This window comes from Nakaseomyces bracarensis (assembly GCF_045282275.1).
Source record: "Nakaseomyces bracarensis strain CBM3 chromosome Unknown Scaff9_0, whole genome shotgun sequence".
Lineage (NCBI taxonomy): Eukaryota > Fungi > Ascomycota > Saccharomycetes > Saccharomycetales > Saccharomycetaceae > Nakaseomyces > Nakaseomyces bracarensis.
Genome location: NW_027263970.1, coordinates 622192 through 637708, shown reverse-complemented (window position 1 = coordinate 637708; position 15517 = coordinate 622192). Strand labels below are relative to the sequence as shown.

Below are 15517 nucleotides of genomic sequence, written 5' to 3'. Positions count from 1 at the left end.
ATTCATCATGCATCAAAACTTAATGTAAAATACTAAACATGCCCTTCCTTATACTTCAACTTTTTAATTCTCTTACGGATTCATTCCCTTTTATTTTCTCAAACTCTTCTACTTCAAACTCTCTACTTAATATTCCAGTGTGCTCTTTCGATAATAATATTGAACTAATTTCAGACTCAAATAATTGAAATTTGAATCGAGTTTTTTCTACTGCACTATTAACACACCATTCGGTCATTTGTATATTAACAACGTCAACGTTACTACTAGCTTTTTTTTTATTCATAACAGCAGTTGAAGTATTGGAGTTTCTTTATTTTAATTTCCTTATTTTTTTTTTTTTTGTTTATTGTTTGTTTATATTTAATTATAAAACTATTAATGGTCGTATCTTATAATTTTAATCCTTTGTATTTTTCTATCTGTAAATTTAGTATATACAATAAATTCGAAAGTTCAATGCAGGCCCTAGAACTACAAATTCAATTATTTGTACCAGCTATACTTTTTTTGAGTTTATTTCTCGGTATTGTTGCATACTTCCCTAGACCATTAATCAGTCTTGTTTTAAAAGATGTTATGTAATTATTTTCAATTGATTTAGCATACTCTTCGTTTACTTCTATTCCATCAAACCAAACAGAAGCGTCTTCAAATCTATGGTCAAGTAAATATTTAGCATTAACATACATAGTGGGGAATAATTTCCCAATTATTCGATACTTATCTGTTGGTTGTCGACTGTGAAGAAATTTGGGTGCGTTCAGAGTATGAATATATGGTAAAATTTTAACCATCTTGATCGTCTTACTTTTATCCCAATTTAATTTAATAACATTTTCCCAAGTGGTCTTACAGTCTTGCAAATTATCCGCTATCAGAGGTAATAAAGGTATGGTATTGTTAGAGACACAAAATTCTCTTGCAAATGTCTTATTGATGATGGCTAGGTCATCTCTAGAATTATTAAGCATTTGATATTTTTGCTCGTCACTTAAATTACAAAGAAATAAGCCGCCGATGATTCTACCAGGGAAATAGAGGGTATAATCTCTTTGAGAATACTTCCTAGAACGTGCAAATTTAAAACAATAATATCTACTAATGTTCGATGTAGCTTGTACCTTCAAAGTGTCATTCACCGTGCCCATTGAATCAAATAAACATATTGGCGTAGACCAATCGATGTCCTCTTGAAAGGGATATATTGTTTCCCAGATTAGCTGTCCATCTTGGCAGGCTACGAAATGCATGTCACTAATTAGTGAAATAGGATCAAGTTGCAACGTTATTTTCCTATATATTCTAAAACCAGAATAACTTTTAATATTTTGGTCTTCATATTTCGAAAACAGCATTTTCTTGAACATATTTAATACAGTTTGGTTATCAACTTCACCTCCTAATTGGCAATGGGACTTAACATTCCCAACAATACCATTAATACTGCCTGATATAACGAATGCATTACAGAACCTAAAGGTATATAGAATTAATAGCAAGTATTGTATAATGCTGAACATGAAATGTTATTCCTTGGCATAGCAGGCTGACACTGTCTTACAGATTATGTTCATATTAACTCTAATGATATATAGACAAATGTAAACAATCACCACTACTAGTATAGCTTCGACCGGTATATCATTGGCCATTTTATTGTTGATAGTTCTTTTGTGACAGCTAATGAACGTGATTATATCCGTACATAGGTATAACTCTTATTGCTTCGTGTTTTTATTTTTTTTTCTTTGGGCATTTTTTTTTTTTGGCAGAGGCCCCAAAGGATATGTTGGTGATTCGGGAGAGAAAAATATAATGCAACGACATTTAGATTGCTTACTATAACTGATTTGTTGGTTTCTGGGTTTCTAATCGAGGTATTAATTTCGTTTTTAGTTTCATTTTAAGGAATTGATTCCTAATTGACGAACTTTCAACTTCAAAACGAGGATTCAGAGAAGAAAATCAATAAACAATAATGAAGTTGGACGTTAAGGTATGTAGTGTCCCCTGTCCCTTTTTCTAGAGATTAAGAGGTGATGTATTTTAAAAGTTTTGTCAATGAGCATCTAATTCTGGAGCGTATGCCATTAGTCTGGAGAACCATTACAAAAAGAATAAAATAATTCTAAGGAAAAATCTTGGCTTAGCGGGAATTTCAAATCAGACAACTTCTAAAAGGACGAACTGTCAATTTACACCTAGAGTTTCAAATTACTAACAATTACTATCTATTCTATCCTCCTAATCATGAACATTTAATTTTGAGCTCTTTTCATCTGTTATAAGTCAGGTCCCAATTAGGGAATATGAGAAGATGTTTTGTTCGATCGAGAGTAAGGCTATAAAATAACAAACAGAAAACATTCAGCAAAAGATCAAATAGGGTTAAGGGAATTGACTTACATCCTTCTGAACCATGGGTATTGACCACACTATACTCTGGTAGAGTTGAAATTTGGAACTATGAAACACAACAAGAGGTTAGAAGCATTCAAGTTACGGACTCTCCAGTGAGAGCTGGTAAGTTCATTACCAGAAAGAACTGGATTGTTGTTGGTAGTGATGACAATAAAGTTAGAGTATTCAACTACAATACTGGAGAAAAGGTGGCTGATTTCATTGCCCATCCAGATTATATCCGTTCCATTGCTGTTCATCCTTCGAAACCTTATATTTTAACTGGTAGTGATGATTTGACCATCAAATTGTGGAACTGGGAAAAGGATTGGGCTCTGGAACAAACATTTAAGGACCATGAACATTTCGTTATGTGTGTAGCATTCAATCCAAAAGATCCAAATGTTTTTGCCTCCGGTTGTTTAGATCACAAGGTAAAAGTTTGGTCTCTTGGTCAATCGACTCCAAACTTTACACTACATACAGGCCAAGAAAAGGGTGTCAATTATGTGGATTACTATCCTTTGCCAGACAAGCCATATTTAATTACTTCTTCAGATGACACTACTGTGAAGATTTTCGATTACCAAACCAAGTCTTGTGTAGCAACATTAGAGGGCCATATGTCTAATGTTTCCTATGCAGTTTTCCACCCAACCCTGCCAATAATTATTTCTGGTTCTGAAGATGGTACCGTTAAGTTGTGGAATTCCTCCACCTATAAATTAGAGAAAACACTAAATCTTGGTCTAGAAAGAAGTTGGTGTATAGCAACTCACCCAACAGGTCGTAAAAATTGTATTGCCTCTGGTTTCGACAGTGGTTTTACCGTTTTATCATTGGGTAATGATGTACCAACATTGTCGCTAGACCCAGTAGGTAAGTTAGTCTGGTCTGGTGGGAAAAATGCTTCAGTTTCCGATATCTTTACAGCAGTAATCAGAGGTAATGAGGATGTTGACCAAGATGAGCCGCTACCATTACAAACAAAGGAACTTGGCTCCGTTGATGTCTTTCCACAATCCATGAGCCACTCACCAAACGGTAGATTTGTCACTGTTGTTGGTGATGGTGAATTCGTTATCTATACTGCATTGGCTTGGAGAAATAAAGCATTCGGTAAATGTCAAGACTTTGTTTGGGGTCCGGACTCTAACTCCTATGCTCTTATTGATGAAACTGGTCAAGTAAGGTACTACAAAAATTTCAAAGAAGTCACGTCTTGGACCATCCCAGTCTCTTATGGCGTCGACCGTCTATTTGGCGGTGCCTTATTAGGTTTAAAATCTGATGGTTTCACTTATTTTTTTGACTGGGATAGTGGTAGTCTTGTCAGAAGAATCGATGTCGATTCTAAGGATGTCATCTGGTCCGATAACGGAGAGTTATTGATGATCCTGAACAAGGATAGTGATCAAAACGAAGGAAGTGGTGCTTATTCTTTGATCTTCAATAGAGACGTTTTTATTGAGGCCAATGAACAAGGTGCTATAGATGAGACCGAAGGTGTTGATGAAGCATTTGATGTATTGCATGAACTAAGCGAAACTGTCACTTCTGGTAAGTGGGTTGGTGATGTTTTTATTTACACAACGTCTTCTAATAGACTGAATTATTTTGTTGGCGGTAAGGTACATAACTTAGCACATTACACTAAAGAAATGTACATTTTGGGCTATTTACCTCGTGATAATAAATTATACTTGGTTGATAAGGAAATTCACGTGTATGGCCACAAGCTGTCGATCGAAGTTCTAGAATTCCAGACTTTAACGTTGAGAGGTGAATTAGAAGAAGCTATGGAGTCTATCTTGCCAAACATCACTGACAAAGATGCCTTAAACAAGGTTGCCAGATTCTTGGAAGGTCAAGAATTCTATGATGAAGCACTTGAGATTGCCACAGATAAGGACCATAAGTTTGATTTAGCCTTGAAGGTTGGTCAGCTAGATTACGCTCATAGTGTACTCTCAGAAGATGACAGTGATTTGAAATGGAGATCGTTGGGTGATGCTGCTTTACAGAAGTTCCATTTCAAATACGCAATTGAAGCATATGAAAAAGCTAATGACCTTGACTCACTATTCCTTTTATACTCCTCTTTCAATTTGAAGGATAAATTAATTACAATTGGTGAACGTGCCGAAGAGCTCCAGAGATACAACCTTGCTTTTGATGCTTACTGGGTCGTTGGTGAGATAAGTAAGATTAAAGATCTATTAATAAAGTCTGGTAGACTCTCCGAAGCTGCCATTGTATCTTACACGTACGGGCTAAAGGATGAGGAAGTATTAGAAGTTATTAAACAATGGAAAGAGAAACTAATTTTGGATAAGGGTAATGATAAGATTGCTAGTAGAATATGCGATACTACTGATGGATTACCGGTCAGAATTCCTACTTCATCTCCTTTGATAGATTTACAACAAGATAAGCCTGCATCAATTCCTGCATCTGATACAAAAGCAACAAGCGAAACAAAGTCAAACAAGAAGGACAAAAAGAAAAACAAACAGAAAAAGGAGCAAGAAAACCTAATAGATCTGGAAAGCACTACTCCTGTCGAACCATCAGCTCAAGCTGAGGAACTACAACAAGAGACAGATATCGCCGATAAAAAGGAAGAGGTACAAGATAAGGTAGAATCTAAAAAGGAGTAAACTAATTTAAATAACAATTGTATGATATAATTTTTATATCTAAACCACTGTATAGTTCATGAATATAAAAGTCTATTAGATCAGAACTGACGAGATATACATCTTTTTAATGTGTGAACATTAGCTCATACAATTTTAAGTGTGCATTTTTCATAACGTGTTGTGCTAACATCTTACTTTAAACGGATCAAGTTGAAAATACGTCAATTTTGTCAACAGTAGTTCTTTTTTGTTTCCCTATAAAATAAATCTCCTTTGATTCATCTCGTGAAGCCGCAGGCTTGGATCTCTCAACTCGACTGAAAACTTTGCGCATCCGTTTCTCATAAAGTGCAGTTTCGGAGCCCATAAATTGCTTACACACAAAGGAGCCGCCAGGTTTCAATAAATCGATAGCGGTTATCAGAGCTGCGTCACATAAATCTATGGAGTTCAGATGGTCTTTAACGGCGAGTCCACTAGTATTGCTCATCCTAAAATATGGTTTATTAGTAAGATTATTCGTAGAATATTTAATAGGTGGAAAGGGTTCATACATATCACTTATAATCACATCTACCGGTAGTACGTTATTTATGATGTGAATAGCATTGCTATTACTATTATTATTATTGTTAGGATCCGAATCTGTCGTCTTATTATTTACATTGTGTTCCATAAAAAACTGTCGTATTATTGAATGTGTTCGTTTTGATAAGATATTAGCTTGTATAGAACTTACACCAAATGGTGGGTCACATGGTAGTATATCGACACCTAGTATAACAGAATCTGGATGAGATCGTTTATGCGCCATCTGAGACCATGCACCAGGTGCAAATCCCAAATCCAATATGTTCTCAGGTCTGTGATTGCTAAATATATGATATACATCATCTAACTGAGCAAGTTTGAATCCAGCACGTGACCTCAAGCTATCCAACTTGCTCTCCCTAGTGTAGAAGTCCTGTTTTTGTCTGTCAAGCCATCTTTTTGAACTAGCACGACTATACAATCTTGTATACAAATATCTAGCCGATGGCTTGAATCCTATACAGGGTATGGAACGCAAACGCAACTGAATCATCACTTTAACAAAAAATAATAATAGTAAGCTGTAGTACAGTGATTTTACCAGAAACTGAAATAGTAATACCAAGATAAAACAGTCACCTCTCTATATATACATTGCAAGTACTCGATAATTGACTAACTTATAACTTTAATGACTTGAAGTCTGACCTTCTCTATAGTATAAGCGATACCTTAAACAGTCACAAAAAAATATTGCTCCACACCCTAAATCAAAATAATATTCAATATAGGATTACTACAGCTATTTCTTAGGTTTATAATATATTTCCAATGACTTTAACAACGCGAATAAAATCAATTTAAGTCAAATTACCAAACACCCGTACATCTAGAACCCAAACATCTTTTGGCCGTCGAAAAACCGAACTGTGAATCCTAAAAAAAAGAAATGCCCAGAAAGTTTCCTATTAAGGTAATAAATGTTTTTATTGGCGGTTATTTTACATTATGCCAAACAGCACGCAGACATATTGATTATACTTTAGTAAGTAATAACTTTACAGTTGATTATTAGCAAACTTGTTGAATAAAATCCCTGATTGTAATTTATTGTGCGTATTTTCTATTACACATGTATTAATATAGCTATGTACGAATCTATCACAAATTTTTTTTTTTTTTTCCAAAATATTTTTTTTTCCAAAAATTTTCCAAAAACAGCCGATGGGTAATCTCTCTTTGTCATTGAGAGATTATTGTGCGATGCTTGACTATTATTCTTTGAAATCTTTTTTAAGAGCTAGTAGATATTCTCTTTACTGTTTGTTTGTAATTACTGTTTATTCTCACTTTTGTTTCTTGGTTTAGGAGGGCAAGTCGAAAAAAAGTAGTTTTCTATATTTTTGAAGATTATAACGTACCAATTTTATTTGGAAGACTTCATCAAAAACAGATAATCAAAGATGTCTAAGATCACTACCTCTCACGTTAGAGAAAACGTCAAGGAGCTTTTGAAGTACTCCGCTGAGACCAAGAAGAGAAACTTCTTGGAAACCGTTGAATTGCAAGTCGGTTTGAAGAACTACGATCCTCAAAGAGACAAGCGTTTCTCCGGTACTTTGAAGTTGCCAGTCTGCCCAAGACCAAACATGTCCATCTGTATCTTCGGTGATGCTTTCGATGTCGACAGAGCTAAGTCCTGTGGTGTTGACGCTATGTCCGTCGATGACTTGAAGAAGTTGAACAAGAACAAGAAGTTGATTAAGAAGTTGTCCAAGAAGTACAACGCTTTCGTCGCTTCCGAAGTCTTGATCAAGCAAGTCCCAAGACTTTTGGGTCCTCAATTGTCTAAGGCCGGTAAGTTCCCAACCCCAGTCTCTCACAACGATGACTTGTACAGTAAGGTTACCGATGTCAGATCCACCATCAAGTTCCAATTGAAGAAGGTCTTGTGTTTGGCTGTCGCTGTCGGTAACGTCGAAATGGACGAAGACACCTTGGTTAACCAAATCTTGATGTCTATTAACTTCTTGGTCTCCTTGTTGAAGAAGAACTGGCAAAACGTCGGTTCCTTGGTCATCAAGTCTACCATGGGTCCAGCTTTCAGATTGTACTAAGCATATTAATTTAATTATTATATATGTATTTTCAAATATATAAAAAATCATTTTTATCAAATTAATATCTCATTACTTCAATTAATACTCCAGTCGACTTTCTACCACTGGCATCTTATTTAACTAAAGACCTCGTGATAGTATCGTGTTAGTGTATACTTACAGTGAATTCTCATTTTCAGTATCTGGCACCACGTGCTTTAATTATATACCTGGTATTAGGAAAAGTTTTGTAGGGTCTATGGACTAAAGTTATTTCATCTAAATTGGGCGTTTTAGAGATTGTGAAACGAGTAGTTGCCCAATATCTCAATTGATGTTGTTACACTGTTACGGCGGAGGGTAGTGTCCTTATCTTCCAACCCACCTCTCGTTCTTACGACGCAGAAGTTACCGCAGCGTCTATATTAGTTGAAACTCTTAATCGATTTGTCCTTATTTTTCTTTTTGTCCCTAATAGTATAAATAACATATAACCCTACGGGGTTTTCTTTACGAGGGATGTATATATAGGTCAATTGTGGAACAAAAATGGGACTAAAAAATGTCTGTTATAGAATTGTCTCAATATTAATTCGTGAAACCCCTCAATTTTGATGAAGCGGACAACTTTGATGAAAAATGTCCTTGTCCTCTGTTGCTCCTTCATGCTACTCCTTCATAGACTTCATGAAGTAAATCATTTTGAATACGTATTGTGAATATAATCTGGATACGTTACATATGGTGATAACCAACATAGTAAAACTAAATATATGGGTTGATAGTGTCAATATATATACATATGTACATTGATTTTAAAGGTAACTGGCCAATTGAGTCGATTCACTTAGCGAAGGAATACGAATAACCAACAAAACAACAATAACAACAACAAAAAAACAAAGTCATATTCAAATATATTAAAATTAGAAAATATAGAATTTCATCTTATTATATTTTTTTATTTACTAGGATTTAATTTTTAATGATAGGTTTGATATATGACGAAAATAGGGAGTTGAGAATAATCCTATTGCATTACATATAAAACTGAACTCCGAACCAAATTAAAAGAGATAACCAAAAGGAAGCAAAGACAAGTTCAAATTAGCATATATACAAATATCTTAATATCGAGAAGAATAAACTGAGATATCTGTCAGTATAATAGAAAAGAGGGTAAAAGATTTGCACCGAAAATACAAAAGCGAAGATCAATACCATGAGTGATTTTGAAGAAGAGTCTGATTATATGGAGCTGCCTCTAAAACATCATAGAAATGCGTTAATTGACTCCTCCAATGACAACTTCTCGGAGTTGAAAGATGATTGGGATCAAAATCGTGTTGAAGATCAAAGCAATGACAATTTGACAAAGAAAGTAAGATTTGAAAGAGAAGAAGATACATCCGAGACCATGGATCACAAGGAGAGTCAAAGTCCGGCTGTTGCTGAACATAAATATGAAAACAAAGAAAATCAAGAGCATACAGAAGATGATGACGATGACGGTCAATTCATATTACATGCTCCAGGCCATGTTAGGTTGACTCGGAACAATAACTTTGATAATGACTTCATCTTAAACGATAGAAGTCAGACGAGCTCTACCGTGAGCAATAAAGTGGATGTAGAAGAGTTGATAAGGGCTGCAAGCGAAGTAAATGATTACCTATCCCAAAATCTGGATAAAATCAGCAGCTTTAGATCAGATCTGCTGAGCAGCACCGATTTCACACGATCGGATAATGATGCTATGAGTAGTGAGAAATCTTCAAAGCATAACTCGGGCCTATTGAGCCTTGGTACTAGCAATCTGTCAGGTTCTCTATCTAATTTTGAATTAAGTGATAACGATGATTCCGAGCGGGATTCAGATGCCTTGAAGAACTATGTTATGAATAGAGAAAACTTGCTGTCATCCTCAACTTCAGTGGGGTCACAAGGCGACTTTGGATGGAGAAATAGAAGTAGTTCCACCTCGTTGTCAAAACTACTCAACACAAGTAATTTCGAAGATGTTGGTAATATAGATATTAACAATGAACTCTTCGGAACCAAAGGTCCCTTTGAGTTCAACTTGAAAGAATTACTACAAGAAAGGAAACAGCGTCTAGAAGCTGATTCTGAAAGAGCAGAAGTAGAAAAAAGGGTAGAAAACTTTCAGTCTAGCACAATGTTAGGGAAAATATATGCCGAAGATAATGCGGAATTTCCAGAGGTTGAAACAGAGAAAGCCCTACAAATTTTCAAGGAAAACATTGAGCTGATGGTAAAGTTCTCCACAAATTCCGACATGGGAGCCGAGAATGCGTCACAGCAAGAAAATAACTCTGAAAGTGATGATACTAATACAAATACTAATACTAATAATGATAATGAGGAAATGAGACACGATGCTAATGATAACAATGACTACAATAATATTGATAACAATACATCGGAACCCCAGGAACAAAGTCCCAACAATGATTCACTGTGTACAATGAGAGACCTCGTAATCGAAGGAAAGTTTGAGATTGTAGCAAAAGAGGTATTGAACTTCACAATGAAGAGCACACCTTCGGTTACTCCCGAGGGCTTTTTACAGAGGATTCAGTCAAAATGTAACTTTGGGGCCGTAATATATTTAACAGCCGCGTATTTGCTTCAGATTTTAGTGTTGACCAGAGACACACCCGAGAGCAAGATACGAATTAGACTAAGGCTCAGATATAACGAAGTCCATAGACTGATCATCGCCACCATGCGCGTTGCCGCTAAACTAGTCGAAGATTTCGTCCATTCACACGAGTATTTCAGTAAAGTATGTGGAGTCTCTAAGAAACTACTCAGCAAACTAGAGGTATCCCTAGTGATGTGCATCAAAAACGAAGAGTTGATGATCACAAACGAGAAATTGTCTGCATCCTTGAAAATCCTAGACGAATTAAGATCTGGAACATCGCACTAAGATCTGGAACAATCGAATCAAGATCTGGAACAATCGCACTAAGATCTGGAACAATCGCAATAAGATCTGGAACTTTGAATTAACCCCTGCCACAATTTATAGAGACCCACTTATACTAATATCTAATTAATCGAAGTATGTAGAAAGCTATATATTCCCGTATCGTATAGAATTATCACCACGTGCATTCATCTTTTGCTTCTTTTTTTTTTTTTTTTTTTTTTTGGGTCTTTTGGGCCTCTTTTTCGTGTTTATTATCCTCGCATCAAGTATATACAGCTATACGGCGAAGACAGTGCCGTAGAACGAAATCAAAACAAACACCGAAAAATTTAACAGGGCCAAAAGGCCCAAAAAGTAAGTTTTGTAATTGTAAAGTGAAGGGAATAAACAACGGAAGTAAGAAATTTTAGTTAAGGAAGAGAAAAAAAAAGTTTATAGGAAGAGGGAAAAATTTTTTGTTCTGATTTGATAACTAACAGAGAGGATAAGAGTTTCAGATAAGATTGAGAGAACAAGAGCTAATAGATAATATTGAGAGAGCAGTAGGGAAAAAAGGCACAAAAAAAAAAAAGAGAGAGAAGAAAGTCATTTTGTAAACTGTTACAAACAAGAAAAAAACAAGAACTTTGGATTTGGAAGTTCAATATTCGAGCGCAATATTCTTATATGATATTAGCATTAAAACAAAATAAATATTAGAAACTGAAAAAAAAAAAAAAGGCATAAAAAAAGAAAGAAAAAAAGATGGTTTTATACAAGAGGAAACCAATTGATCTACCTGAACCTAAGCCATTACCAGCAGATCTCAATATACAGATTTGGCATATAGACGAAACTGGGGAGTGGTTTGAGACTTATGATGATTACTTGTTGCGGTTAGACTTTTATACAAGGCATCAATTTACCTGTGAGATTACCGGGGCTTCATGTTTGACCTTTTTCGAAGCTCTGGATAGTGAGGAGTCGAGGTTCAAATATGTGGAGGAGAAGTTTCCATTGAAATTAAGAGAGCCTGTTGCGAGGTTTTTACATTTTAACGAGATCAGAAGGCTTGACATGCTTGTGGAGAAAGTATATGCAAGATTCAAGAATGATTATTTCCCAGGAGAAGTAGTTTACCTACGCAAATCGTCATCTTCATCCAGTACTTCCAACCTGCCGTCGCAACAGGGTACTCCAGCTCCCGAGGAAAAGAAAAAACCTACAGACACTACATCAATGTATTTTTATCCTATTAGAAAGAACGAACCTGTGGCACCTACACCACAGGCATATATTATCAAGGAAAAAGTGCAATTCAATGCTAGTGCAGCACCTAATACCAATGGTGCTGTTCCTCATACAAAGTACATGCTAATAGACGAAGAAGATCCACACAAATCTATGGTAGCAGATGAAACCCAAATATATAGAGATAGATCAACATTTACCAAGCATCTGATTAAATGTTTCTTCAAGATAACCTTCCAGAAAGCCTCTTACAGAATGGGTGCACCATGGTGTGTCAAACCAGAGTATTTGTCAATGTATGGACTAACTATGGATTGGCCACCAGAGATGTTGAAATATAAGGATGACTCAGAACATAATGACACTGACGATGATAGATATGATTCTGATCGAAGTTTCAAGAAGAGAGGTCGCAGTTCAAATAATGATAGTTCGGATGAAAGTGAATCAAGAAAAGAACGTAAAAAGAAAAAGGCTACTGAAATTAAAAAGGAGGAAGTTCCCGATTCCTCTTCAATTAACGAAGAGCCAAATGGATATTATGAAGCTGAGCAATCAGTTCCTGCACAAGAAACACCTCTCTTAGCTCCAATTGTACCTGCTATTACAAGTATTGTTGATGATATGTTACTTCCATACACAAAACAACCTAGGAATATATTTTCAAGCCTGTCACAATATAATCATAACTTGGAACGTCTGCCAATAACAGAAACGATGACTGGCAACTGTTTCCCGTCTTTTGATAAGTTACTCCAAATCAATCAATTTTTGAACACTTTTAGCGGCAGGGTTTTCTTATCACATTTTACTCTAGAACAGTTCATCACTTCCTTGAAATGCACTGACCAATACGAACTGAAAGGAGAAATAGTATATGTAAGTCTGAAAGATGATAATAATGGTATAAATGACGAAGAGTGGAGCGATTGGAAAAGAAATACTCAAATAAGGAAACTGATAAAAGAAAAATCTAATGAGTTTGCGGAATACAAAATTGTAAAAGATGATCCCGCAGATGACGAAATGATTGATAGTGTAAATAGTAATGGCTCTGCATTATTTGTGGAATGCTTTATTTCTCTTCTGAGGTTAGTAATCAACGAGAATGGCGACTGGACTTGTTTGGTAAGTGAAGAATGGCTAGATGATGAAGATATGGATGTTGTTCCTAAGAAGGAGGAACAAGCAAACACAAATCAAGAAGGATCAATCAGCGTGCCCAATACCAGCATAATGAAGCAAGAAGGTGATCAGGAAAATATTTTTAAAAAAGAAAATGATGAGACACAACAACATAATGGGACTGATAGTAAACTAACTAATGGTGAAATAAAACTACGCAATGAAGAAGATACAGAATCAAATGATTTGGAAAGGAAACAAATGAGCCCAAATGGGACCCAAAACATTTCCAATGAAGAAGGTGACTGTATAAAAAAATCCGAAGGGAATTCCGAGAATATTAACGAAACTCAACAATTGGAAGGAGATGAAATGAACAATAAGACCGGAGTTGCTGAAGAAAAAAAAGAAGAAGAAAATGATGATGAAGATGCAGAAGAAGATATATTAAATAAGTGTCTAAATTACCGTAACATAAATTGGGCAGAAAGGTTGAGTAAAAGACAATTTAACAACCATAATTGGATTTTGATCCTGCTTGGTGTCTACGATGATTGTAAGCATATCCCACTATATTCTGACATAATAGCGAGAATATTCAAAAAAATTCTTCCAACCAACTCTATCCAAGCGCAACTACCTAGACAGCTCTGGAGAAATTTCTGTAGGAATTTAACTCTTCAGGATAAAGTTGAAGCGTTGTGGATATTAGTTGACATTGTATCAAACTACTGCTCAGAAGTACGCTCGTTTGTAGATGACTCCATGGAACTTTGTGGTATAATAAGGAGTGAACGTTTCAGAGTTACTAAAGAAATGAAATCAGTTTCTAATTCTATTTATCAGACAACATTAAGGCTAAGAGCACTGGAAACAGAACAGAGCAACAACGAGCCGGCTAAATTGAGTGAAGAAAAGAGTGATCCTGCTGAAAACTCTAACTCCACTAATTATGATGCTGAAGTAAAGGAACAAACTGTCGACAGCATAGAATCTGTAAAGCAAGAAATGGCTCAGTTGGAAGAAAAATTGATGGCTTTACAAGCAGATAAAAATCTACTGGATAAAAAATTAATGGAAAATGATAGTCAAAGACTTCGTTCTCTTGGAATGGATAAATATGGTAATAAAATTTTCTGGTTTGAATTATACGGTCAACATCTCGATGATATTCCTAAAGAAAATGAACTGGGTGAAATTGATTGGAATAAGACATCTTATCAAAACGGCAGAGTTTGGATACAGGGGCCTCATAAAGATGCAGCTAAGTTTTTCCTTAATCTGTCTGAAGAATATATCATCAAGTGGAGAGAACTTGCCAATGAGCATGGTCGTGAGTATGCTACTAGACATGTTTTCCATGTTTTTCAGGAGGATGGCTGTTTATTTTATCAAGAAAATGATGTTGATAAAATCTTAATTCAAGACCAAGAAGGTAATTTGAATCAATATATTGTATTATCTCCAATCATTCGTAAAATTATTGATGAAACTCCCGGTGGATTGTTGTTAAGCGAAGATCAATGGTATGCCATTGATGACTATTCTGATTTTGAGTATTTTACTGATAACTTAAACCAATGGGGTCGTAAAGAGCATGATCTCTTAAAGCAGATTAAACCTATCCAGGACTATATCGCCAATGTCTACACTATTAGAAAAAATAAATTAGATCTCTCGACATTCAATACTAAAGAGCAAAAATTACTAAAAGAACTTGAAGATTATGAATTTACTGACGCTGATATAGCACTAATTAGAGGAGATGCTGGTGTCGAACCAGAAGAATCTGAAAAGGAGTTGGAGGAAATTGAGCGTAATCTGGACCAGATTGCACAAAAAGTTATGGAACTTGATGATAGTGAGTCTACTCCTGAGAAGAAGATTGAATTCGAGAAATTAGAAAAAGAACGCGACGAGTTACTTGATAAACAAAATAAAATCTTAAGTAATGATGGACCTGGATCTCGGATTATGGTCAGAACCGAGAAGAAACGATTGAAGGTTAAAATGGAGACCAAAATTGAAAAACAAATGGAGATTCTAACCGACTTGATTAACAACAGACACTACCAGGCAATGGAAAATGTAATTGCATGGAAGAATCAGTTAGCCCAGAGGATATGGGGTTGTGAACTCCGGAAAAATGCATCTGGTAATAAGAAAACCAAAACTTCGGATACAGTTCCAGAACGATTCGATGAAATTGTAAACTTAACTTCCAGGCTTGCCAGTCAATAAGATAACAACCATATTGAATTAACGAATATTTTCTAATGACACCTTTGTAATTATTTAGAACTTTATGCTTTTTAAAAATATCAATAAAGCAGTATGTATCAATAAAAGCTTCATCTGGGATTCTATTTTAATTGATTATAAGTGGTGAGATTATTAGGCAAGTTTTTGACTAAGAAGCCCGAGTGCTTAAAAATTGACCTTTAAAGGGAAAAGCAAATCACCCATGTTATTTCAACTTGTACACTTCATAAATTTCTAATGTACAAACTACTAAATAATCGGTGTTCTGT

General features: G+C 35.4%; 7 protein-coding genes across 7 annotated transcripts; 4 read left to right on the top strand and 3 right to left on the bottom strand.

The window, feature by feature from the left end:
* Positions 1 to 482: 482 nt before the first annotated feature.
* On the bottom strand, positions 483 to 1523 carry RNJ42_02518 (uncharacterized protein; the record flags this gene model as incomplete). Its single annotated transcript, XM_071052683.1, has 1 exon — positions 483 to 1523. The coding sequence occupies one exon, from the start codon at positions 1521 to 1523 to the stop codon at positions 483 to 485; it is 1041 nt and encodes a 346-aa protein (XP_070906530.1).
* A 915-nt stretch (positions 1524 to 2438) lies between these two features.
* RNJ42_02517 (uncharacterized protein) lies at positions 2439 to 2663 on the bottom strand (the record flags this gene model as incomplete). The annotated part of the gene is made up of 1 exon (XM_071052682.1): positions 2439 to 2663. One exon carries the CDS (start codon positions 2661 to 2663, stop codon positions 2439 to 2441), a length of 225 nt encoding a protein of 74 aa, XP_070906529.1.
* Positions 2664 to 2774: 111 nt separating this feature from the next.
* On the top strand, positions 2775 to 5063 carry SEC27 (coatomer subunit beta'; the record flags this gene model as incomplete). The annotated part of the gene is made up of 1 exon (XM_071052681.1): positions 2775 to 5063. One exon carries the CDS (start codon positions 2775 to 2777, stop codon positions 5061 to 5063), a length of 2289 nt encoding a protein of 762 aa, XP_070906528.1.
* Positions 5064 to 5250: 187 nt separating this feature from the next.
* Positions 5251 to 6129, bottom strand: MRM2 (21S rRNA (uridine2791-2'-O) methyltransferase; the record flags this gene model as incomplete). Its single annotated transcript, XM_071052680.1, has 1 exon — positions 5251 to 6129. One exon carries the CDS (start codon positions 6127 to 6129, stop codon positions 5251 to 5253), a length of 879 nt encoding a protein of 292 aa, XP_070906527.1.
* A 910-nt stretch (positions 6130 to 7039) lies between these two features.
* On the top strand, positions 7040 to 7693 carry RPL1B (60S ribosomal protein uL1; the record flags this gene model as incomplete). Its single annotated transcript, XM_071052679.1, has 1 exon — positions 7040 to 7693. The coding sequence occupies one exon, from the start codon at positions 7040 to 7042 to the stop codon at positions 7691 to 7693; it is 654 nt and encodes a 217-aa protein (XP_070906526.1).
* A 1204-nt stretch (positions 7694 to 8897) lies between these two features.
* On the top strand, positions 8898 to 10628 carry PCL10 (Pcl10p; the record flags this gene model as incomplete). The annotated part of the gene is made up of 1 exon (XM_071052678.1): positions 8898 to 10628. The coding sequence occupies one exon, from the start codon at positions 8898 to 8900 to the stop codon at positions 10626 to 10628; it is 1731 nt and encodes a 576-aa protein (XP_070906525.1).
* A 747-nt stretch (positions 10629 to 11375) lies between these two features.
* On the top strand, positions 11376 to 15227 carry ITC1 (Itc1p; the record flags this gene model as incomplete). The annotated part of the gene is made up of 1 exon (XM_071052677.1): positions 11376 to 15227. One exon carries the CDS (start codon positions 11376 to 11378, stop codon positions 15225 to 15227), a length of 3852 nt encoding a protein of 1283 aa, XP_070906524.1.
* Positions 15228 to 15517: the final 290 nt, after the last annotated feature.